The 26,844-nt window shown below is 34.0% G+C and overlaps 1 protein-coding gene across 13 annotated transcripts in view; it reads left to right on the top strand.

Moving 5' to 3' along the window:
• Wdr62 (WD repeat domain 62) overlaps positions 1 to 26,844 on the top strand; it is a 466,085-nt gene that overhangs the window by 330,837 nt on the left and 108,404 nt on the right. For 3 of the 13 annotated variants that reach the window (XM_072525562.1, XM_072525563.1, XM_072525564.1), the window contains one exon: positions 205 to 405. The exons of the other annotated variants lie outside the window; for them this stretch is intronic. In XM_072525562.1, the coding sequence (XP_072381663.1) occupies positions 349 to 405 (57 nt within the window). In that variant the 5' untranslated portion in view covers positions 205 to 348. The remainder of the gene's footprint in view (positions 1 to 204; positions 406 to 26,844) is intronic. 13 annotated transcript variants of the gene reach the window in all.

The following is a 26,844-nucleotide window of genomic DNA, read 5'->3' as shown; positions in this document are numbered from 1 at the left end:
TTCAACAACTTAATATCCGCAATAGAATCTCTTAACAGTGATAATATTCCCGTTTGTACTCTGTAAGATCCAAATTCATATTGTTTTGTATATCATATTTATTATGTAAAACTCTGATTTACAATACTGCGTATGACATTATTTATAGGTTACATTTTTTACCACGTAAAGAATCTTTTACTAGAATACAAATTTGTTTTATAGGTGTTTGGAAACCATCACCACATAGACATACGATACTCACTCGCAATATAAAAAAACCGACACGCTTATAAAGTTACGAGAAAGACGAAAGATATCGCAAAGGTTTTTCTAGAGATAATATGCGACGCGACTTTTATTGGCAACATGATGCCGAGAAATTCATCTCCGATAATCGAGAAGGAAGTGTTGTGCACGTATCAGGTAAAGAATCTCGTAATTAACAAAATAACGAAGTAATATTTAATTATTTACTAAAAATAGGACGTATCTATGTCCTCTGGTTTCGGTAATACATTTATGTGCACCACTAAATTGTTTCTAACTCAGTCATTATCATTAACCATTACTTAAACAGCGGTATCTGGTTTCATTTGCATTATTAAATGCATTGTTCATGTTAAAGCTTCATTTATTTCTAGTATAACCAATAAGTTTATTCAGTGTATGCAAGTAAAATAGAAATTATTGCTGTATACTCCTATAATCGGTATACACTACCTTTTAAATGAAAACTGTTCAAAATTATCCACGTAAAAAAAGAATTCTAATTTTATAGGTAAAGTGTGTCTTAAAGTTTGTTGATTTTTCCCAATAGGGATCAGAATAGGCATCGGTTAGTGCTACAGCACCAGACTACGAGGCTTCCTCAGTCGCAACCATGAGAAATCCTGATATGTACTGTATTAAAAATAAGCAAAGAAGATCTTCAAAAATTGCTACACGGAATATGAAAAGTTTGTATTAAAATTAGTCAACGTCGTACATGAAATGGAGAACTCCAGTTGAATATATTGGGAATCAACGACACACAATGGCCAGGGTGTGGAAAATGTTGAACTCGAAACTGCTGGAAACGATAGTAGAGCTCATGGTCATCGAAGTGGAATTATAGTATCCAAGAAATTAAAAGATTCTATTCTTAACTGCACTCCCCTTTTCAGATCGAGCAATGTTAATGCAAGTAAAACTTAAACGCAATATCCTAAACCTTATACAAGCCTACGCCCCAACAGCAGACAAAGAAAGATGAAATCGATGATTTTTATAGTAAATTAGAAGAGGTGATGAGAGCAACAAAGACTCAAAATATCACGTCCATAATGGATAATAATGATATTACTTACATAAATTCCTACAAAACTATTAAAACTTATGAACGACAACTCTATTACAATCATATTACATCAGTTTAATGTAATAAACAATACTGGTATTATTCCTGATGGATGGCTGTTATCATCATAGATTCCAATACCAAGAATAGCTAATGCAAAATAATGTTCTGATCAATCTCGTTAATGAGTAATTTGTTTAAGGTGTTTCTAAAAATCATTCATAACCTTGTTTACAGAAAGTTGGAGCTTGATTTTAGCGAGCCAGCTTGGTTCCGGAAAAGCAAAAGGCACTAAAGAAGCTCTGTTTGCTCTAAATGATGTACTGTTTCATAAATCTAGAAAAGGCTTTTGAAAGAAAAGATATTCTTGAGAGCAAAGGCATAAATGATAAAGATCTGAGAATAATCCTGATTTTATACTGGAATCAGAGAGTAATTAACTTCACTGTGAATGATCTAGTTGATCAATGGTTCAAACCCTGACAAGAAAACCAAAAGTTTAACGTAGTGCTATACAATTTAAATTGATCTGCGACTTAGACTAGGATACACTGGTATATGAGATCGAGCTACGGATGAGCAGTACAGCAACATATGGGGGCTTGCGTCTCGGTGTTATTCACTCCAGGGATCCCTAGCGGACGGGCGTGTATGCTTATAGGATCTGAATATAAAAGCAGTATCAGTCGTTAAATATTTGTTACTGTCTACGTTATATAACGCGAGTATAACAGTCTAACTTATGCGTTAGAGTTATATTTCTTCAGTACGAAAATCGAAATCAGTTGTCATCATTTACAAAATAAATAGTTAAAAATTTTCACGATGTGAAAATACCTATACTTACTTACAAAAACACTGTTCTGAAACTACGTTCTTTCGGCAAATATCTAAATAAAAAAACACTATCTTTATCTTCAAACAATTTATTTTTGATGAAAAATAATGTAAGTAGAATGTAGAAAACTATTGACAGGACTAAAAACATCGAGTGATTTTCAGTCTCATCTTTCGAACATAACTCAATAAATAGTATATTCCCTTTATGAAAATTATACTGCCCGTAAGTAAGTTAGACGAAGAAAGCTGAATAAAATCAGAATTACAAAGATTGCGCACTTGTAGAAGTGACTATCTTACTGAAATTAAGAAATAGATAGAACATATATGCAGCAAACATAATTCTCATTAATAAGAAAGGTAGTAAAGTGGATATCAAAACCTACAGACCTGTAAGTCTACTACCAATCATATACAAGATATTCACAAAGATCATCAACAACAAATGCATTAGATACTGCACAGCCAAGAGAGCAAGCTGGCTTCAGAAGTGTATTTAGTACCATAGATCATATTCATACACTTCGAGAACTAATGTGTAGAGCTAAAGAATATGACATACCGCTAGTATTAACCTTCATAGATTTCGAGAAGGCTTTCGATTCTATATATCTTAAGGCAATAATAGAAGCTTTGAGCAACCAAGGCATTGACAAACCATATATAGAAACTTTAGCAAATATATACAGACAAGCAAAAGCTAAGGTAAAAATTTATGAAAACACTCCAGAATTTCTCACTACCAGAGGCGTCCGACAAGTAGACGCAATATCACCAAAGCTCTTTACTGCAGCTCTAGAAAATATATTCAGCAAAATAAAGGTGGCAGAACAAAGGAATATCCATTGATGGAGAATACCTTAGACATCTAAGATTTTCAGACGACATCGTTCTGATTGCTAATAATCCTGCAGAACTACAAGAACTTATAAGCGACCTAAATGCAGCTAGCAATGAAGTTGGCCTAAAAATGAACTTGACAAAAACAAAAACCATGTACAACGAACTAGTGGATGTCCAAGATGTAATAATAAACAACACTGCACTTGAGACAGTAGACGAGTATGTATACCTACCTATGGACAATTAATACATAAATCTGGCTCCTTACTTCCAGAAATCAACAGAAGAATGAAACTAGCTTGGACATCTTTTGGTAGAAATTCAGTTATATTCAAATCAAAGATGCCAATCCGCCTTAAGAAAAAAGCATTCGACCAGTGTATACTACCAATCATGACATACGGCTGCGAAACTTGGACACTAAAGAAAGAGATAATATCGAAACTCAAAGTCACTCATAGGTCAATGGAGCGATGCATCCTAGGTTTAACAAAGAGAGATCGAAAAAGAATAGAATGGATCAGACAGAAAACCAAGGTTACTGATGTAACCAAATATATATGCCAAAATATATGGATACTACTACTATAATGTTCATTTGAGGATTAGGATAAGGGTTTTTTATTTCGAGAAGGATTGAACATGAAGTCCTCGTTTAGGATCTCGTGATTGTTTCAGGTTTGCTTTGAATGTTGTTGCTTTAGCACAGTGCAAGGCAGAACAGCACCGAAAAGGCACTGTGGTAGTTGTCGTAGCGTGTGCTGTGGAGATGGATGGATACCAACCAGTTTGCTTTTATTTGCGAATAATATTATAAAGCAAAAGCATATCATAGTGTAAAAGTTAAACATTTTTATGTGTCTATGCAAGTAACAAACAGCCCATTTTGAATAATCTAAATGAGAACATGTGACAGTGAAACACAATTGGTTGTAGTCACAACGCAAAATATTATTATTAATATTATAGTTATTAAATTTTTATTTGTTGTATTTCTCAATTTAATTTAATTATCGTATTGTTATAAGTATTAATAGTAAACACTTTTAAAATAGTAGTAAAATATAGCAATTTTGTTTACAGTAAAACTCCTCCAAAACACATTGTTATATTATTAACTGGAATCCGCCTCTCATTAGTCTTCGACTGTCGTAATATACCAGAAGTTTGATGATTTTTCGATGTCTGGCACGATATTTATTAAAAAGCTCCTTGATTATTATCATATAAACTGTAGTTTTATCAATATTAAATAAAACTATAACATGTTTATATTTGTGTTATATAGACGAATTCAGTAGCAATTCCTTTCGTGTGGAAAAAATTTGTGAATTTTGACGGTTTCAATATGATAGTCCATTTTCTTGGTATGATAGTTCGTAGTCTCTTCGACCTGGAACAAAAACAATAATTAAATATCTTGTTTACGGATATAAATAATGTGTAAGAGTGTGACATTTACCATTGAAGAGAGTAGTTTAATAACCTACTAGAAATATCACTTAACATGATAACCAGTACATACTTAGAACAATGAACAGTACAGTAAGCTGTAAACAAGGTTAGGATAGCCTTGATGATTTCCAATCTCCGATAGGCGTGGCACAAGAAGAAGAAGACTTAGATCAAAACCTCGAAAAAATATACATAAGGGCACCTGGTGAAAATTCCTAGACGGACTCGCAGTACCAAACAGCATATGAGCTAATTAAGGAATGACTAAGGATCATCAGATAAAAAGGTCACCACTTGAAATGCTCCTGAATAGATCATACAAAATATTATCACACATATTTTATGAAAGATTAAAACCATACGCCGAAAGCAATTTTGACATATACTAATGTGGTTTCTGCAGGCAAAAGTCAGTAACATACCAGATATTTTTTCGACAACGTAATTAAATTTTCAGGTTGATTCCTCAATTTATTGCAGAAGTTGGTTCAATAATAATAATGTGTTGAGGATCCACGATTTCTTATACACTCATTGACACACCTGCAGCCTACAACCTATCAGGTCCCAGACATGTTCACTTAGAGACAGATTAGTCGATCGTGGTAGCCAAGGTAAATGCTTTAATATGATGTGGATCCACTAAGGTTAACGATTCTCTGGCATTATGCGGTCTGGCATGGTCTTGCTGAAATCCGATTTTTGATGGTGTTTAGGTGTGGAATAAAGCGTCTGGCTTTCATATTGCCTCTGTTAAAAATGAGTGATGATCTGATACCATAAGCAATAGATCCCCATATCATAACTCCGATGGTGTGGTAAACGCGTCACTCTCTATCAAATTGTGGGTCACGTCTTTCACCACGTCGCCTTTTCACTCTTCCCCGACTATCGTGCATCCCCAAACAGAAGCTGGATTCGTCAATAAAAATCACCTAATTCCTTCCCCAGTCCCATAGAATTATTTTTCCACACCAGAGCAAACGTTTACTTTTTTTGTCACTCAGTATATTAATTCTTATCCGCCAGTATCGTATTAACTATAGCATTGCGTATTTGTCTGATTTGAACTATACTCCGGTGAATATAGACATTTAAAATAACAAAAATTCCCGGAAAACCAAATATTGGTGGAGAGCTGGGGTTTAACATTACAAATAAAGTTTTAAAAATCCCCATCGATTGTATGTGTGCTACAAATTTATTCCAGGTCAAAACTCAAAATTTGAGGTTTTTTGGATTTTTCTCGAAAATGGTAAGTTTTATCAAAAAAAACCTTAAACCGTAGTTGTAGACCCTAAAATTCTCTACAAAAATTGTCCTTATGATTTTTTTTCTTAAGAGTTGCCATTCCTGAGATATCGCGATTCTAAGAGTCACATGATACATGATAAGCACACATTTCCGCGTCACCTGTGAGGTAGTGTACTCAGCGCGGTTTTTTACCTAATTTGCCCCTGTATGCCTACTCCACTAACCTTTATGACAATTTTAGGATAATTTAAGGGAACAATACCCGTCAAGATCTAGATATTACCTTATTACTGATATTGATTATTGATATTGCTATTGATTATTGATATTGCTATTGATTATTGATATTGCTATTGATTATTGAGTAACTATTGTTTTGATTTCTTTAGATATTTTATCAGACCAGACCAGACTTGAATATCTTGTTAATTGTCAATAAAACAAATAAATGTTAATTTTCCAGGCTTCTCTGTAATAATAATTATACTGCCATACTTCAATTTCAATCGTATTTTTATAGCTCTGTCATCTAAAGCTCCATCTTGACAAATATTCCTTAATTCATCCAACGGAAACTGGCAATCATCACTCGTTTCTAAGAATTGAAAAATTTTCTCCATCGCAGAGTCCACAGTTTCATCTTTTGGACGGCCAATTTTACCACCCGTATTAGGTTTTAAGAAAGATTTGTAACAACTGTCATGGTATTTTCCATTAGCAGCAACTAAATCATACTCAAAATTAATACGTTCAGACCAGCCAACATAATCAAAACGATCTTTAGCTAATTTTAACAGGAATTCTTTGAGTTTTTTGGGGTAGTCGCATTACAAATTTTTTTCGAAGATGCTGTGTTTTTTTCATTGGCATCATTTGCCACAAAATACATAGTATTTTCTAAAAACAATAAATTGATTCACTTACACGCGTTCTAGTACGAGTTAGACTTATTTTTTAAGTACTAACCTATTCCTCCTCACGTTGTATTTTCATTGCAGTGATTAAAGTTGTCCGGGTGTATGATACTCAGTAGACTCTCGCGACACCTGCATTGATTAAATTTGGCATTCCACGATCAACCACAACTGTTTTATCTTCACTTAAAAGTTTATTGCAAATAAAGCAAAACTGAGACATTTTTTAGAGCTATAAATAATAGCACAAATACCTTTTAATAACACAAAATAACCTAATTGGTAGACGCTTGTAATAAGTACGTATATTCACTTGAACTGAACCTTTAACACCAAAAGAAACAGGTATATGAACGAGACCTACGGACAATAGAATACCCAGATGTTTTATAAGGCCGCGCGGATAGAGGGGATTCAGTTAGGGACTATCTTTTGAATAAATATTTAGGGAATAGAATATAACGTGACTCTTAGAGTCGCGATATCTCAGGAACGGTAACTCTTAGGAAAAAACTCATAAAAACTATTTTTGTAGAGAATTTTAAGAGATCTATCAAAGATCTACAACTTTGGTTTGAGGTTATTTTTTTGTAAAAACGTTTTTGAGAAAAAATCCAAAAAACCTAAAATTTTGACCTTAGACCCCGAATAACGTTTGTAGCACACATACGATCGATGGGATTTTTAAAACTTTGTTTGTAATGGTAAACCCCAGCCCTCCACCAATATTTGGCGTTCCGGGAATTTTTGTTATTTGACCACTATTTTTATGTCTAAATTGACCGGATTATAACTGAAAAATGTCTATGCTACAAAAAAATGTAGTGGTGCGATAATTTTCTTAAATTGTGCTCTCTATTGGTCAATTTAAGCTTGTTTAATGATGTCAAAATGGTACTTTCTACAAAAATATTTAAATTTTCATATTAAATATTATAAAGGGGTATCTCCCAATCACGGCATCCACCAATTATGTGCCATGATTAAAATAAAATAATATCTTAATTAATTTGTTGCTTGTTAACAAGTCCTCAATTACTTCAAATTAGAAGTGAATTTCATCAGTTCATTTTGAACCATACAATTAAATACATTATTATTATTTTTATAATAATACACTTCGAAGCAATTCTTGCGGTTTTATCTATAACTTTTAGTAACACTCAAATTAAAATTTTACACTTTTTAAATATCTGTATGAAGATGGTCTTGGAAATAGCTCAAGTAGATCTAATTGTAGGAGAGGAAAACGTGAAATTAGTTTTGTAAGTTGTAAATGTGTTAAAAATTGTAATAAATACAAAAAACAAGATGGCAATGTCTGAAAAGAAAACTAAAAAAGAAAGGCTTTTTCTTACGGTGTCTACACGATTCGTGTTAGATCATCATAGCAATTATCATTTTATTGAAGTCTGTGATCGTCAAACAAAGTTCTTAGATTTTGATGTCATTATAGAGTAAATTCCAGAGGAGCGGTCCTATGACCTAACTATGTGGCACTTGCGCATTGTGTCGTCTTTAGTTATATTAATAACTCTTTGTTTGATTAGTCTGTGAAATAATCCCTCACGAAGTTCTGTAGGACTGATGAATTTTTCCCCATCTCGCGTTGTTGAATGCGTTTTTGATGTCCAGGAAGAGTGCAAACATCCTCCTACCCCTGCATGACTCTTTCTCCCTTACTAACCTGTTTATGGCGTCTATGGTTTATTTTTCTAGCCTTGACTTTATAAGGATTTCGAATAGCTTGACTCATGTATTTAGCAAGCACATTGGCCTGAAAAATACCTAATATGCTCAAGAAAAAGTACAGATAATGTGACAAGGTTAAATATTGGGGAATATGAGTTTGAAAAGATAGAACACTTTAAATATCCTGGAGTGTCCGTTAATGGAACTAATGAAAGAAGTATAGTAATTAATGAAAGAATTCTGGCAGGAAAGAGAACTTACTGAAAATACAACAACTTCCTCAAAGATAGGAAGTTTACTCAGAATACTAAACTTAAAATTTACAGAGCAGCAATTAGATCAGTAATCATATATCGTACTGAAGTAATGTCCCTGACACAGAAAGATGAAGAAAGATTGAGGATCTTAGAGAGAAAAATCATTCGGAGAATAGCAGGCCCACTAAACTTAGGTAATAATGAATTAATAATGAATTAGATGAATGAATTAATGAATTAGACAACTGACGAACTATGAAGTAAGAGAACTTTTGAAAGCAAAAGACATTGTCAGATTTATTAAGACACAGAGACGTAGATGTTCCCATCTAGAAAGGAGAAATCCAGAAGCAGTTATCAATAAAGTCACTAAATGGAGACCAGTATCAGGCAAATCACGAGGAAGACCGAAGATGAGATGGGAGAACCAGATAATTGCGGACCTTAATACGATGGGAGTTAAAGATTGCAAAAACATAAGCAAAAACAGGAAAGAATGGAGAACTATTGTAGAAGACGCCAAGTCACACAACCAATTGTAAAATGGTTAATGCGAACTGATTCCGCCCTAAGAGGGCGGCAATCACTCCGATAGGAGTGTAGATGCCATGATGATTGGCTTGAAAGCACTCAGTTCTTCTATTTCCTTCCCAGGTTTAAGAGTGATGATAAGGTTTGCACTTTCCATACCATGGGAAATTTCTGTCCTCTAAGGAGGTCGGCCATTATGTTTTTCACCCATTCAGCCTTTTGACACAATTCTGTCAGGTCCGGGTGCTTTCCTGCTTTCATTATCTCTTCCATTGTGGAGCCCTTTGTTGGTGCCTCTGTAGGTATTATTTGAAAAGTTTCGTCTGCTCTTTGCGGGAACAGTGCTTCCGTTAGTTCTCTTCTGCGGTTGTCCTTTATCTTAACGATGAACAGGCTATCGCATAGTTCTTTCCAACACTTTCTCTTTTCTCTGTTGTGTTTCTCTGGTTAGTACTTTCTTTAAGGCTTTTTTTTAAGGCTTTCGGCGTTCTCTTCTACTAGTCAGTTCTCTTTCCGTTTCTAGTGACTTTTCTTCTTAATTCGTTATAATTTCTTTTTATAACTTCTATGTTATATGTCCACCAGTATGGGCGGATGCTCATTCTTCTTGCCGTTGGCAACATCTCCCGAATAGCTCCTTAATTTTTTCATATCCATCTTCAACGAAACAAAACGATAAGGGATGACGAACGCAGTTCGTGCTTTTTTGTTCTTCTTCTTGTGATTGTTCGTTAGTCTCGTTGATAATAATTCTAAGATACTTGTACTGGGAAACCCTCTCAATAACCTGTTCATTAAAAACAAATTTTTCTTTTTCTGTCACATAGCTCTTCTGATATTAATATGTAAACCGTGCGTCATACTAGCCGCAGATACTTTATCAATGATTTTCTGGAAGTCTCCCAAATTGTTGGATATTATAGCTGTATCGTCAGTATATATGGTGTTGTTGACAAGAACTCCGGTTATCGCTAATCCAGCTGACTCATTTTCTAATACTTCACGGAAAAGTATAAATTGAATAGCATTGGCGAGAGAATACATACCTGTCATATACCCTTCTGAATAATTATTTCCTCTGATAGGAAACTTACTTGCAGTCTTCGAATTTTATTTTTGCCGTTTGTTCTTGAAATAAGTACTATCGATCAATCTAAAATCGTTAGTCTTGTGATTAATATTTTACTAAATAACTCATGAAATTTGAAATTCGCAGACGACATAGTTTTGTTCTCGGACAACCTCAAGGAGATATGTACAATGCTACATGCACTTCAGTTAGTGTGTGTGCCAGTGTGGGTCTTAAAATAAACATCTCCAAAATAAAATTCATGAAAAACCTAGTACCTAGCGGAAATATCAATATTGGAGACAACTAAGTAGAGCTGGTGGAAAAATACATATACCTTGGACACGAAATAAAGAATCATAAGAGACAACCAATCATGCGAACTACGAAGAAGAATAAACCTAGCATGGGTAGCCTATGGAAAACTCAAAGGCATCTTTAATGGTGTTAGGTGTTGCCTGTGCTGACGTATGGTGCCAAAACTTTGACATTGACAGCTAGAACTTCTAAAACGCTGCAAATAGCCCAGAGGAAAATTGAAAGGTCAATGCTGAGTATATCGCTTCGTGATAGAGTTCGAAATGAAGACCTAAGGCGAAAAACAGGAGTTACCGATGTAATTTCCCTAATTGATACACTGAAATGGAACTGGGCCAGACACGTCGCTCGAATCAGTGATGAAAGGTGGACGAAGAGATTGCTTGAGTGGAGGGAGGTTAGACAAAAGAAGTAGATGAAGACTCCCTACTCGTTGGACTGACGATCTTAAGAAAATGTCAAGAAATTGGATGAAAAGTGCTCAAAATAGAGCACAATGGACAAAAATGAGGGAAGCCTATGTCCAGCAGTGGATGCAAAGGGCTGGGTGGTGATGATGATGAAATAACTCATAAAAACATTGAGATGCTTTATTGAGCGACAGTTTTTCATATCTGTTTTATAACAAATAATAATCTCTTTATGTAGAATGATAATTCTGGATTTATTTCAGTGGTTAGGAATTTTCTTTTTCTCCATTATTTGATTGAAATTAATATTACGGAACTAAAATTCAATAATAACGTCTAGTAATACGTTACTGATCATTAAAAATGAAATTAGCGTTGCATCTTTCCACAATGAGATGTAACACCGGATTTTATGATCATAAATTATTGTCTAACTACTCTAGGAAGTCGGTTACCAATTTTTAAAAAAACAATAGATGGTATAGTTATTATACAACAATAGAACGAACAATATGAAATATGATGAGCTATTAATTCAAATTTTTACAATAAAATCTGTTTTAGAGTTGCATTGTTTTGATATGTTATAGCATATATATGCGAGGATCGTTCGATAACTACATGAATCAACCAATAAAATGCTATTTTTACAAAATCATTTTGTTTTTTAATATTGTCCTCCCTGTGGCGCACCCAGGGGGGGGGGGGTTTTGGGGGTTAACCCCCCCCCCCCCCAGGGCATATAAAGTAAACAATATATAAAGAATAGTAGGAAAATGTAACTTGTCTTTCACACACAATACAAAAAATCCAAAACGCTGACTGAATAATTAAATTACCACTTTAAATATGTAGAACACGATAATTATTGGATAAATACACAATAATTAATAATATTTTTTATTATATTTAGATATAGATAGCTAATATTAAGCTTATGAAAAAGTAGACAGAACGAGTCTGTTGCGAGTAGCATGCGCCTACAGGACTGTATCTGCGGCGGCCTTGTGGACTATCACTGGTTGTGTTCCTCTGCATGTGTTAGCAGTAGAAAAGAGACATCTCTATGGGAGAAGAAAGCATTTGACAACAGCTATAAAAAAAAAGGAAGAAAGGGAAAGATCAATGGAAAGATGGCAAGAAGAGTGAAACAACAAGGAATATGTTGCTCAGTGGACAAAGATGCTGATCCCGAGCCTAAGGGACTGGGTAGATTGTCTGTTTTAGGGCGTATCTTCATAGGTTCAGAAAGACAGATACACATAAATGCCTATACTGCGAATATTCCGACATTGTTACTCACACAATGCTGGAGTGTAATAGATGTACAGTGGAGAGAAACAGAATGTATAAAGAAATATGTATGAACCCTGTGACTATAAGAGAGATCATCGTGAAGATGACGGGAAATACGGAGGGATGGAATAGTGTTCACAATTACATCTAAGCAGTCATTAAAAAGAAAGAAGAAGAAGAGAAACACCAACCGGGCTAACGGCAGAGATAAGATCTAATTACTATTTTAATGGGAATAGGTCGCAATTGAAAGTTAAAATAAGTTTAATGACGTTTGAATTTTTGATCTTTGATCTTGCACTGATAACTTGTTAATACTCAACAATTAATAGAAAAAAGAATAGCGGTTGGTACCGAAGTACATCTAGCCTTCATCGACCTAGAAAAGGCGTATAATACAGTTCCAAGACTTAAATTGTGGCAAGCTTAACAACAACTCGACATTAGTCCATACCTTTTAGGAATAATCACAGAATTATATAGGGATAACACTACTTACCTAAAAATCGGATATAGACTATCAGAGCTAATAAAAGTAACTAAAGGACTAAAATAAGGATGCAATATGTCACCCTTACTGTTTAATTTATATATTGAGGCAGCCCTCCAAAATTGGAAAAACCACTGCCAGGGAATGGGAATCCCCATAGGAAATGACGTACTGTTCTCCCTGAACTTTGCGGATGACCAAGTCATCCTAGCTCAAGATTATTTTGATCTAGAATTTATGATAAAGCGTCTATAGAGAGAATATTTAAAATGGGGGTTACAAGTCAGCATGAAGAAAACAGAATATTTACTTAGTTATCAATTCAGATGCAAGGTTTGAAGTGTTGATAGACAAGGACGTGGAAATCAAACAAGTGGAAAAATTTAAATATTTAGGTCCACTCATGGCTTGGAAGAAACCGAAATTAAACACGAATTAATCAGGGACGTAAAATTGTAGGATGTCTGAACTCCTTATGGTGGGATCACAACATTTCCAAAAGGAACAAAAAAAGAATAGGGCAAACCATGGTTGAATCAATTCTTTGTTATAGCTCTGAAGTATGGACAATTAATGCAGACCTAAAGAGAAGATTGTTGGCAGTTGAAATGGATTATTTGAGAAGAAGTGCTAGAACATCAAAGCAGGAAAGGAAGACCAACGAATCTATAAGAAATATCATGAATGCTACAGAAACGGTCATTGACAGAATAGAAAGAAGAGGTTCAAAATGGTTTGGACATCTATTGAGAATGCCTGACGAACGTTGGCCCCAAAAACCTCACAAACGGAAGCCTCCTGGAAGAAAAAAAAGAGGTAGACCTCGACGCTCATGGAATGAAGGAATTAGAAGAGCGATGGAATCAAGAGGTTTGGAGGAGGAGCATGCCTTGGACCGGGAGGATTGGCGGAGGAGAACGGGAATACGGCGATAGCCGACTTCAAAATGTATTTCATTTACAAGTTGGATTAATGTCAAACGTCAATAACCTTATTCAAGGTGGCCTTCAATTGTGGCTTATTCCCATTAAAATAGTTATTATTTTAAAATGCCACAAGAAAATAGCTTCAGAACAATAGATAAGATCTAGATAAGAGAAGGGAGTGTTCCAAAAATGTCGTCAGCCTTACAGTGGCCACCCCACTTTCGGGGTATGGTACGTGCGACAGTCAACGGCGCACAAGTAAGAGTAAGAGAGGGTGGTTTTAGTTGGTAGGCAGAATAATAGATACCTGAATCTTTGGCACTGTTATCTTTAGTACTTTAAATTAAACTAAAACCCAAATTTTAGGGACTCAAAATGGAGGTAGCATAAAAAAATTTCAAAACCCCCCCCTAAGACAAATTCTGGGTGCGCCACTGTCTCCGCGTTCTAACTACACTTATTTCAACATTCTTAATTAGCTATGTTGATACAGTGGAACTTGGTTATAGCGTCATTGAAGGGTCTAGTAAAAAATGACGCTATATCAGAGTGACATTATAAAAGAGGTAGAAAAAAATGAAATTCTAACGAGCAAAATTTTAATACAGCCTTATTTATTATTACAACTGTATTAAGGATAAACAAGTTAAGAAATAAAACATATTATGTATATGACACTTAAAAAAGTTCTCTAATGCCGAAAAAAGTCTATTTTCTTCTGCACAAACCCGAAAAATAAAGTTTTTCTGTAGTGTCCTTAATAATCTGAGCTGCTTCTTTGGTAGTTGTGGATGACTCCCTGAACTGGTAAAACCCGGATATGGTCTCAGCAGCTCTCATTGCATCTTGGATTGTAGGACCATCAACGCCGTCTTCTTCTTCTTCTTCATTATCTTCATCTATATCCATTTCCACATTTTGCACTTGTTCAACAGCTTCTTTATCACTTAAAACTTGAAATGTTTCTACCTGATCGTCTACTGAAATGTATGAGTCAAGATCAGTTTCAAACTCTCTCCGGTTTATAATAAATTTTTGTATTCACTCTGACAACGGCATTTCGTCATCCTCGTCAACATCCTGAACATTGGGAGAAACTACAGTCAATTTAGCTTGACAAAAGCACTTACAAATTGTCACTGACGTAACCGCACTCCACGCATTGTCTAAAAACTGAACTGCATCAAGGATTGTAATGTTCACGGGTTCCCCATTGTCCATACAAAAAATCATCCATTTCAAAAGCTGTTTCTGATAATGGCACTTTAAACTTCTTATGACTCTTTGGTCCATAGGCTGCAAGACACTCGTGCAGTTGTCTGGTAAGAAAACTAGGTTGATATTGGTCAAATTAAGCTTGGGATGGGCTGCACAGTTGTCAACTAAGAGAAGAATTTTCCTTTCTTTTGAAGAGAATTGCTCGTCCCACTTTCTCAATTCTTCTTCAAAAATAGCAGAAGTCATCCACCTTTTTTGTTGGCTGTGTAGTTTACAGGCAGTATTTTAATGTTTTTGAAACATCTAGGATGTAAACTTTCTCCAATAATCAAAAGCTTTCTTTTCTCTGTACCTGTCATGTTTGCACAAACAAAAGCCGTGACTCTTTGTTTTGAAAGCTTTCCACCGACACATTTTTGATTTTTGAAAATTGAAAGTTTTGGCTGGCGTTAATTTGTAAAAGACACCAGATTCATTGGCATTAAATATATCTTCATCCTTGTATGGTTCTCTTAGTTGTGGTCATTGTTTTATAACCAATTACCTGTCACGTTTTTGTCCACAAATTTTGAGTCTCCAACAATTTTCGCGAAGGAAATTGTGTGCCGGGCTTTAAACCGATCTAGCTAGCCGTTAGAGTATGTGAAATCTTCACCAAACAGTTTTCCGAACTCTGTAGCTTTCTCCTTTAAAAGTGGCCCGGACACAGGAATATCAGAACTACGACACTGCTTGAACCATTTGAGTAGAGCTGAATCCTGAATCTACATCACTGTGAATGCACTTCCTAATATTTTTAACATTTGTAACATTTGATAAGACTACCAAAGAGAATTGAAATACTATTATAAAATAATACTTCAATCAACCATGGGAGCTTATCGTCTATGCTTCGCCTAGCTCAGTCTCTTAAGTGTGAATCCGCCTTTCTTAAACTATGAATTAAACAATGAAAACTTAGTTGGTAACAAATAAAACAATGATTTAACTAATCATATTTATTCAACATAAAACAAAGCAAAAACAACCCTGCCTAAAGCTTTACAATTAATAAATTTGGAACTGATACTTAAATGAACCTTATTTCATATTACCTTCTTTTATAAATCTCAATTACAGAAAAAAAAGAATATTCCCACCACGTTTGAAAGCTGATTGACAGACAGTGGGGAGCGACTTCAATGAAGTATAGGACGTATGTCTATGATGGAATTAGCTCTTCTGTCAACATAGAACCGAATATTTAGTCTACCGGATAGAAAGAGAGAGGGCGAATATTTATTCTACTGGAAAGAAAGAGAGAGAGAGAGGTAGAGAGAGAAAAATAGTAAAAAAGAAACTGAAGGTTAAGGAATTAATAAATTAATAAAGAAATTAAAATAAAATAATTATTTAAATACAAATTTATAAAGATGTGACGTTTATAACGTTACACATGTTCTCCCTCCTCATTAAAGGCTTTTAAAATTGTGTCCTTGTTTTTTAAGATTGAGCCCCCAGTCGAATTATCAAGTCCAAATTGCCGACATATATCAGCAATTTTTCGACCACTTTCGAATGCTCTTATCTTAACACGCACTTTATCTTTAATAGGGAAATCCTTCCTTTTAGTACTACAACTTGCCATATTAAAAAATAAAAAGTTAATTACTAAATTAAAATCTAAAAACAAAACGACCCGAACGGAATTTCACGGTAGCGAAATTTTTTTAAACTGACTGTTCTGAAACAGAAAATTTGACTGTTAGGATGGCACTGATAAATGAGAACTCATATAACTGTACACAGAAGGGATAATCGGGCTTTCTCACATTCTTGGAAGGAACAATGCCGCAAAGCCGGAAACGCATTGTACTTTATTCTTCATAAAATAAAAAACAACAACCTACTGTAAAATTTTATGACGCTATAGACGAGGCTTACTTTATTTTTAGCCGATAAAGCAGGGTTTTTAATAATGTTATCGAATAGTTTTTGGTCAGACCGATTAAAAATTGACGTTACAACCGAGATGACGTAACTACCGAGGCCGTAATATCCAAGTTCCACCATATTAAAAGTTTTACAGAATCGGCCTTGTTTATTAGGATCCGTGATAATAACTTGGAGAGCAATCTGTAACTTACAACTTTGTTTAGAGAAATTAAACTGCAAGTACATCTACAATTCGACCTCCCAGAATAGAAATCGTTGTTAGCCTTGGCCCTAAGCAGGTGATAAACAAACACTTTCGGCAGGTGAATAAGTAAATAAACATTTAGTACACATGCATAATTTTAAACAGCTGAATTAGCAAAACGATAAAATAACAAATTATTTAATGCACTGCACAGGGTATCGAATAAGGATACTTACAGTCGGTTCACAATTTGTTGATAGCTCACTACAAGTTTAACCCTAATTAGAAAACTGAAATACAGAGAGGATAGGTAATACGATATAATAGTAAAAACCAACCTAAAACTGACGGTTCAAGACGTTTTCGACTAATCCACCTTATATCTGAAGGAATACAATACCTTATAATCCTATTACGGGGGTATTTTGAATTTTTAGAGATGAACGACCAGTGTCGTAGAGTATATGATTGAAACATTTATTTGAACTAAATAAATATATTTTTTAAATTGTACTTATGTAAATTGTATTTTTTAATAAAACTTATTTATTTTATTCAAAAATAAAAAGTTTCTTGCCATTTGTAAAAGATACATTTATTTAATTAAAGAAAAAGGCGCCAAATGTCGCCTGGCAAAATTTCCAATGTGTTTTAAATGTATCCATTATTTTCGAAACCGGAGAAAACTAATAAATATTTTTGAAAAATTTAAACGCAGAATGAAAGATTACATTATTACTCAGGGCAGAAAGTCCCTGAAAACTTCTACAATGTTTATTTTAATATGTTATGTAACAGGGGTGAAAATAAAAGAGAAAATATAGTATAATTTTTAATTGAAAATATTGCATGCAAAAGAAACTTTTTGACGTGACAACGTCTTAAATTAGGTTGTGGCTCGGAGTCACTCATGAAAAAGTGTAACGCCCGCTCACGTCTGTTACGATGAGTCACCGAACGAGAGAGAGGCCCGCCGGACCGGCGAATGCCTTGCGTCTCTCTCCCACTCAAACATGATCGGTCCGCTGGTGCGATGCTATTTCTCCTATCATCGTCTTATCCTCAACAAAATCACTCAAATAGAAATTAGTTAAGTTTAAGTTTACATGTACAATGTTTTAGTAAACAAAATATATTTCTATAGTTAAAATTTGTGCAATTCTTATTTTCATTCAATTCCTTGTTCCTATTGTGCAATTTAATAATATCCATATCAATAAATATTCTACCGAGAAAAAGACGTTGTCACGTAAAATCTTCGCTCGTAAAACCGACTTTACAGGCAACCGATTTTTTATTTATTCTAAAAAATATTTCATTCTGCCTTTAAATTTTTCAAAAATGCTTTTTAGTTTTCTCAGGATTTGAAAAAAAAATGGATACATTTAAAACACATTGAACATTTTGACAGGCGACATTTTGCGCCTTTCCGCTTTAATACCTTACGATTACAACTACTATTACTTACCTTATATAATTACGATTGGAAAATTATTCAAATTCAAAATAAATAGGATCAACTTCGGAATCCGAGTCGTCTTGAGGGTTAATAATTAGGTTAATAATCTCTACGGTCGCATCAATTATGTTATCAAGATCCCACATTTTTTGTTCTTCTTCTATTACATGTCTTACTGCATCTTTTCAGTTTTGTTTTGTAATATGTTATAAAGACTCGTATAACAATTCACGTACAGCTTGTATTTTATATGACGTATTTTTTCTAGCCACATAACTTTTCATTTGTGCCCAAATGAGTTTAATTGGATTTATTTCGCAGTGGTAGGGTGGAAGTCTAAAGACTGTGATGTTTCGCCTTTCCGCCATTTTGTCAACTACGTATTTCTTGAACTTAGATTTGTGTTGCTGGGTAATTTTTAAAAGTTCTGCTTTTACCATTCCATCTTCGTAAGGCAGATACTTATTCCGCAGCCAGTCAAGAATATCCTGTTTCTTCCACGCATTCGTTAGAAGTCTTTCTACTAGTCGTGAATGATAAGGTGCATTATCTAATACTATAATTGAATTTGGTGGTATGTGTTCAATCATTTGCTCAAAATACTCTTCGAAAACATCAGCTGTCATCTCCTCGTGATAGTCTTTTGTGCTTTTGGAATGAAATTCCAACAAACCATGCTTAACAAATCCTTTTTCGCTGCCAATGTGAGAAATTATTAATCTACTGCCTTTACCAGAAGGTGGGGAGATACCAGTAGACCAACCTTCCATAAAGGCTTGCCTGGAGCTTAATATATTTTTATCTGACCAAATTTTTTTTAGAGTATGACCTGAGTTTACCCACGTTTCATCCTGGTAGAAGATGGGTCTTTCTTCAGCCCGGAATTTTCGTATGAATCTTAGATAATTTCTTCTCCAACATCATTTTCTCCTCCCGGTCAATCAAAAGTGATTTTCGGTCTGATTTCTCCCACCGGAAATTTAATTCTTTTAAAACTTGCCACAATTTAGTTCGTCCGATATGAGGCAAATCCGGGTCGTCTCTAACTTCTTGTAAAATTTTGTTTAGGTTTGGTATTTCTTTTTTGAAAAAAAAATCCATGAATTTTCCCTCGAATACCATTTTTGGCAAATTCATCGATTTCAATAGGCTTTTTCCCTCTCTTTAAGTTTTCGTTTGTGTTTGGGTTAGCTATACCGTGTTTTTTTCTTTCTGATAGGAACCTATATAAAGTTGAATCTCCTACACCAGTCATGTTGGCACAACTTTCGACTATGTTGCGAACAGTGTTTGTGGGATTCTGAGAAACCAGAGCATCGTGAACATTCAGGACAATAGTCTTCTCTCTTGGTGAATAGACAGACTTACTGACTGTACGCAACAGTACCGGTGTAAAACTTGACGATGAAGCCATCACAAACAATCCAACAAAACGAGCACGAGCGAAACGTACGTATATGTTCGTAGGTATATGGAATAAAAAATCACTCACGCACTGCATATAATTCGCAAAAGAAATATTCGAGACGCTAATTACTGCCGTAGACGCGGAAACACCGACGAGCCGTAAATTACATGCGATCAAAAACGTACTAAACAAAAAAATTGTTTTAGTTCGTAATAACTTCACCCTTTCAAGTTAAGTTTCGAATATAATTATATTATTAAAAATCTGGGGAATTTCATCTTAATTATCTTGCAACGAATAGTACCTTCGGATATGAATTCCAGGTTTTCTAGTAAAGTGATTAAACGCGAAGATTAGTATTGAAATATCCAAAGAGATAAGGTATTCTTATTTACAAAATTGTTAATGGTTAAATTCTTATTTTTATTAATATAATATAATAACCAACATTAGTCGTGAAAGTTTTAATTGTTTTTTGCTAAATATATTAGTACTAAAATATTATCAATATTATATATAACAGTATTAAAACATTATATTATTATTTAATGAATAAACACCTTAGGAACGCCTATGATTTACGACCGTTTTATGAGTTTGAGGCATATTTCGTGCTCTCAACAATTTGTGAACGAAGAATAGTACATATTCCCGCTGCAGATGCCAACCTACTCTCTTTTTATTTTTCTGAAGCTATTTTCTTGTGTCATTTTAAAGTAGATATTATTTATTATTTTATTGGGAATACGCCACAATTGAAGGTTAAAATAAGTTTATTGACTTTTCAATTTCCACTTCGGAAATCGTTCTCCGAATATTAATTAATTAATTAATCTAGATCGAAAACGATTTCCGAAGTGGAAATTGAAACGTCAGTGAACTTATTTTAACCTTCAATTGTGGCTTATTCCCAATAAAATAGTATCTCCTTTAAAATGCCTCAAGAAAATAGCTTCAGAACGATATTAAGAAACCGTTATGGGCCAGGCGTTATTCAAAATTTTTGGAAATTTTAAATTATTTACAAAAAACTGGCACATTTTCAACATTTAATCAAATTTTTACGAAGATGTGGAGACAATAACTTAATACCAAAGGGCTTGAAGTTACGTCCAGCATATTCAATCAGAAAGTTGGAAAAAATTTTACAAGAGAACGATTACCGAAGTGAAAATTGAAAAAAATTGAATTGCCAATAAAATAGTATCTACTCTCTTTTTCCTAAAAAAATGTAAAAATGTTTTCTTTGTAAATATGTGTACAAAAATATTTTATTAAACAATACTTTTGCGCCTACTATTGATATTTAAAAAGTATTTACATTTCTGTCATGGTATAGTTTTGCTGTTTTTATGAAGATGTAATATTTTGACTACGTGTTATGCAGATTTAAATTATGCAGCTCTTAGTCTCTATAAGGGAAAAATTTACTGATTCCTTATTCGTATGTTATCAATATTAAGCTCTGGAGAATTCTTTCTTTCCGTGTTATCGACCTCTTGGTAACGTGTTATGCCGGAAGATCTTACAAATTTTCTGAGGGATCTGGACGTTGCGAACTTTTTGCTTGATCTTATATAGATCTTCTCTAAGATCCAGTTGTTTGATGGTCTCTAGGAGGCTCTTCGGAATGATACCAATAGCTGGGGGTATAACAGGTATCGTCTGGGTACTTATCATTCTTCAGTGTCTCCTTCTTCTTTCCATTTTTCTCTTATCGGAGATTGGATATCATCAAGGCTATTCGAAATTTGTTTACAGCTGTTCTAAACAGTTCGTTTGTGGTACAACCAAACCACTCTCTTAGATTTCTCGTCCAGGACATCCTTGTGCTGCCCGGATTCCTTAAAACTTTTGCGGCATTATATTTTGTAGGAAAGCGCGAATTAGATGGCCTAAGTATTCTAATTTTTTCTAATTCTAATTATTTTTTATGGTAAGTATTACTAAGGCCTTTTGTTCATTCGCCGTAAATGCTTTATATATTGTTCTATTTGAGAATCCTTGCTTCCTCGCACAGCACAAGTATTACCACAATAGTCAGCGTTGGTTCTCTAGTGAGTTTATTAACAAGGATGATATTTAGTGTATTAATTATGTACCATTTGTTGATCTATGGGTACAATGCGATCTCAGTATAGTTTGTAGTTATTATTTTGAAGCATACTTTCAGGGATATAAGGGATAAGTGAGATGATTGGTTTGGAAAAGTTCCAGTTTTTCTTGATGGAATATCTTTCCAAGTTATGCGGTTCCTCATAATAATTTGCAGTAAATATCTGACAACTGAAGATAAGACGTTAGATGGTTTCCTGGGCTTAGTAGCATCCATATCTTCAATGGTAAGTAAGAAACCCTCGGTTTGGGAAAACCTTATGTTGGTGATGTCTTCCAATCGTTCGACGCTATATGTATTGTCGACATAGTCCTGGCTGACTTCATTGGTATGCCGTCCATTCAGAGGTTTTATTATCCATATGATCATTTTTGGTTCGTTAGATTTTTGCGTTTTATTAGGCAAAATACATCATGCAATTAGATGTCTCAGTCTGCTTCCGAAAATAAGTTTTTAAATTAGCAACATGTTTTCCCAACTGCCTATCTATATTCATAGGTCCTCTTCCCCATGAGTATTAAGTGGAATATTCCTTAAACACATTTTTATTATAGAAGCACTTTTTGCACTGGAATTTTGCTACAAAAATATCGACCTGAAGATGTCTTTGCTGTTTTTATTGATTATGAAAAGTCATTTGATACAGTACTTCATGACAAGTTAATTAAAATATTAAGAGATAAATGAGTTGATAGCCGCGACGTTAGGATCAATAAAAAATTATATGGGCCAAAAATTTAAAAATGTAGCTTTGCTTGCTTTATAAATTATAATCAATTTATTATGAAGGAAAGATTAAAAATATATATCAAACCCACAAAAAACTCTTTCCGGTAATAACAAATCAAATTAAAAATACACTTTTTATTATTATTATGACTTATTTGGACTGCAGCCTTCATACATAATCCTCTTAAAAGATATTTAAATGAAAATATAATATTTCCTATACCGTCCCAATTTGGAAATATCTTCGTAAATAACGATATCTGACGGCTGATGAATGATTCATTCGAAACAAGGTTAATCTGACAATAAAGTACATAGTTTTTCTATCGTAAATTACGGAAAAAATTCCTCGATTTACACCCATCGCCTTTTACATTTTTATAGGTTTTTACCAAATCAGTACAGTAATGCCCATGAGGTGATTTATGACGGAATGAAGCTGTAGACAGTAACGACATATTCAAGATGTTTGTTGTACTGAAAATGGAAGATGTCAATATCATAGGACTCGACACATATAGTGAATATTATTCACATTTATATCAGAATTAATTTCCTGTCAAGGTTATATTTTAAATAAGTTTTCTGAAGCGAAACAAAAACAAAACACAGTAAAATTTTATGAAGATTTCTTAATACTTCTTCACTTTTTATGAAAGTACGTGGAACTATTTAAGATATTATTTTACGCAATATCCCTAAAGATACCCAAAGAACAAGGTAGAACATATTACTAGAGCAAGGTGACAATTTCTCTTCATATTTTGAAAGATTAAAAGTGGTTTATCTCTGTTGTCTTAATGATCGTTTTCCTGGGAATAAAGCGCCTTACGCTGGCCTGCATTGTTCGGGGTAAGATTTGCTGACTTTTCTGATAAGAGAGCCTCTATAGCGCATCAGAGTGCTATTAGAGGGGGGAAGTGGATACCTCAATGAATTTTATCACACGAATGTCATTCTTAAGTGATGTGTAAGTCTCTCAAGCTGGGTTAAACACTATTGCTTGCTTGCCTGCTCTTCCAAATGAGATTGTAAAAATCTTCAAAATATTTATTTTCTTTAACTATTAGCTCTATATTTGAACCAAATCCTTTTCCTCAGATGATGATAATCCTTCGTCTGAAAGACTATTATATAAAACGAAGAAATCTTATAAGTGGTTGAAATGTAATCTGAGATCAGAGACCAAATCGGAAAATAATACAAAATTTAGTGGTTCTGAAAATTTACCTTCCTAAATTTTACAATTAGAAACTCTTGACAAAGTTCAAAACTTTCAAGTTTTTCTTTCTCGATAGTCTTTAAAATCTTTATCGATAGATATCACATAACAGTCAAAGTTATACTCAGTGCAACGACGTCCAAAAAAAGATCTAATATAAAAACTATGAAATAAAATAATTTATAGGAATATTATTTACCTGTCGATAATTCAGCTTCCTACTACAAGATCAGTAAAATTGCTTGACATACTTTCAAATGAATTTCGCTTTACATCCCTTTTTGCCAACAGCCAAGAAGGCCCGATCTATCGCTTACGGCTGGTTGAAAATAAGAATAAAAGATTTGGTTTGAAATTAAGTATAGCATGGACAAAAATCATGATAATGGATGGGCAACACAACAATCATCCTCATATAACCAAAATTGACCGATTTTATGTAAACTCATTTTTGGGTCTGGGATCATTAATCACAAACACATGGATCTTCCAGCAGGTGGAACGTAAATGTGATCTATCCAAGATCTCTGTGGGAAAGATGACCAAAATATGGAAAGACCCCAATATTTCAAAAACCCTAAAAATGAGATTGGTCAACTTATTAATATTTCCAGTACTAAGATATGGATTTGGCAATGAGAAAGGGGAAAGATAAACGCCACTGAAATGTTCTGCTGCATAAGAATGTTGCTAATTTCATGGACTGACCGTAGAACAAATAATTTTATTCTAAAAGAACTAAACTTCTCTCCAGCTAAATGCAAGTACAACAACTAAAATATTTTGGACATGTCAGATCAGATATAGACAATATGGAGAGACTCATCATTCAAGGGAAGGTAGAAGGCCGAAGATAACGAGGAAAATCTCCATCGAGATGGATTGGCCGGATCACAGGAAGTTGCAAAAGACCTATGTATGATGTCACAGAAATTACCAGAGACCGCAATAGTCGATATCACGTCGATATCACGACTACACTACCTTCACTAAACGGGGGGTAAAGACTGAAGAGAGAATTTAGATTCCATTATTGGAATGCCAATATTGGTCATTGAGAAGTCAGCGATGTGATGAGCTGTAACTGATTTGAAGATATAAAACATTTCTTGTGTTTCAATTACAATGGTGAAATATTTGAAAAAGATGGGATCCAGTCTGGACATGATAGACTATTCAAAAATGATACTTATTCTGAGACACATCAGAGAACAGCTAGTCGTGCTGTTCACACACCTGCCCACATAAGAGAGAGGTCTCCTGGTGACTTGTCCACCTTCCTAGAAATGGCAGAATGGGTTAATTGTGGCCTAAGTGCTGTGAAACTTAACTCGCCCTCCCTACTCTGCAGATACAGATACCACTATATATATATATATATATATATATATATATATATATATATATATATATATATATATATATATATATATATATATATGATGAAAACGTCTATAAAAATTTACTACGCTCTAGAAGAAAAAATAAAAAGAAGTGGATTCAGAAAGAGTCTGAAGCTCCAACACATAAAACCCTCTAGGCTTTAATTCACTACGTAAAAATTTGTGTATACTAAAACACATCACTAATCAACACTGTAGATGTACACATCTACTACACAAATGAGGAATTTAATCTCTTTCAAGCGACTGTGAGAGGCCAAAAAAATAAAAAAAAAACAATGGAGAATTTTAATATTTTCTGCTTACGGTGCTTAATGCCTGTTTTTTAATATTCAACTAAAACTTTGTCGCACGTAGAGTAAATGTTATTTTAAATACATACATGAAAATTAAATACAAAACAAGAATTTCTATTTTTCTAGCGCCGGGCCACAAAAACGCTTTAGCGCTGGGGAAAGTGAGAAATCCTCCTTGTAGGATGCCTTTTGTTGTCTTGAAATTTATTAATACATTGTTCATATTTTTTATTGCCATCAGGTTATTGTTGTACACATTTCGTACTTCTTCTACCGTAACAGTAATTTTTCTAAATAGTTGAGATAGTAACAAATTCTACAAAACAACGTATGCGTTTTGTAAATAACTGTTCACCTCGTAATGCATTATTTCCGATATATTCATAAAGCAAAACTGACCTTAACAAGAATTACAATCTAGAATGAAGCTTTCTCTATTACTAACTCACTGATTTCAGAAAAGGTAAGATGAATATCTAAATTACATTTCTTCCATCGCTTTGGTATACTTTTTTTCAATTAAGGCAAATTGATTGGTTCAAAGTGAGCGGTGAAGCGGAAGATCTTTGCTATTCGATTTAATGTAGCCGTGCCTATTAAATAATTGCATTAGTTTCAAAATTTCTATATGGAAGATGAAAATAAATGTTTGCTAAAATTGTAAAATATTTTTATAAATTTTGAGATGTATATGAAAGCATGTTATCTAAGGTTAACATTCCAGGTTAAGTAAGTTCTCTGGAGATATCTGAAAGACAAAAGTCATTAAAAATTCTAGTTTTCTCTGAAATCTTCCAGGGCCCTTTGAAATAATCGTGCTGCTCTGAAGTCCCCTGGAGGCGTCTTCAACTCGTGAACCCATCGAAATTGAAAAACGCCCTAACAGCTTAAAGATGCTCGCTGGAATCAGATTTATCTAAGTGGGTTAGGAGAAGAAGTCTTTGATTCAATTTAGACCGAGTCAATAGTCATATATCCTATAAAAATAATATAAACGAACTGAAGTAAATAGTGATTTACAAAGTGCAATGAAGAAAGTAGGACTAAACATGAACATTTTAAAAACAAAAGCGAAGGAAAATGGAAATCGGCGAAGGTGTAAGGCAAATACAAGTCTAGGAGGAAAATATAGGGGATATTCACAAGAACACATTTTCACACATCAAAAACTGAGTAAGTATTCACAACTAGTGTTCTCCCCACAAGGACTTACTCTCCATGTAGGAAATCGTATCATCATCATAATTTTCTTTACTTTCTT

This window comes from Diabrotica undecimpunctata, chromosome 3 (assembly GCF_040954645.1).
Source record: "Diabrotica undecimpunctata isolate CICGRU chromosome 3, icDiaUnde3, whole genome shotgun sequence".
Classification (NCBI taxonomy): domain Eukaryota; kingdom Metazoa; phylum Arthropoda; class Insecta; order Coleoptera; family Chrysomelidae; genus Diabrotica; species Diabrotica undecimpunctata.
This window is presented reverse-complemented; position numbering and strand designations above follow the sequence as displayed.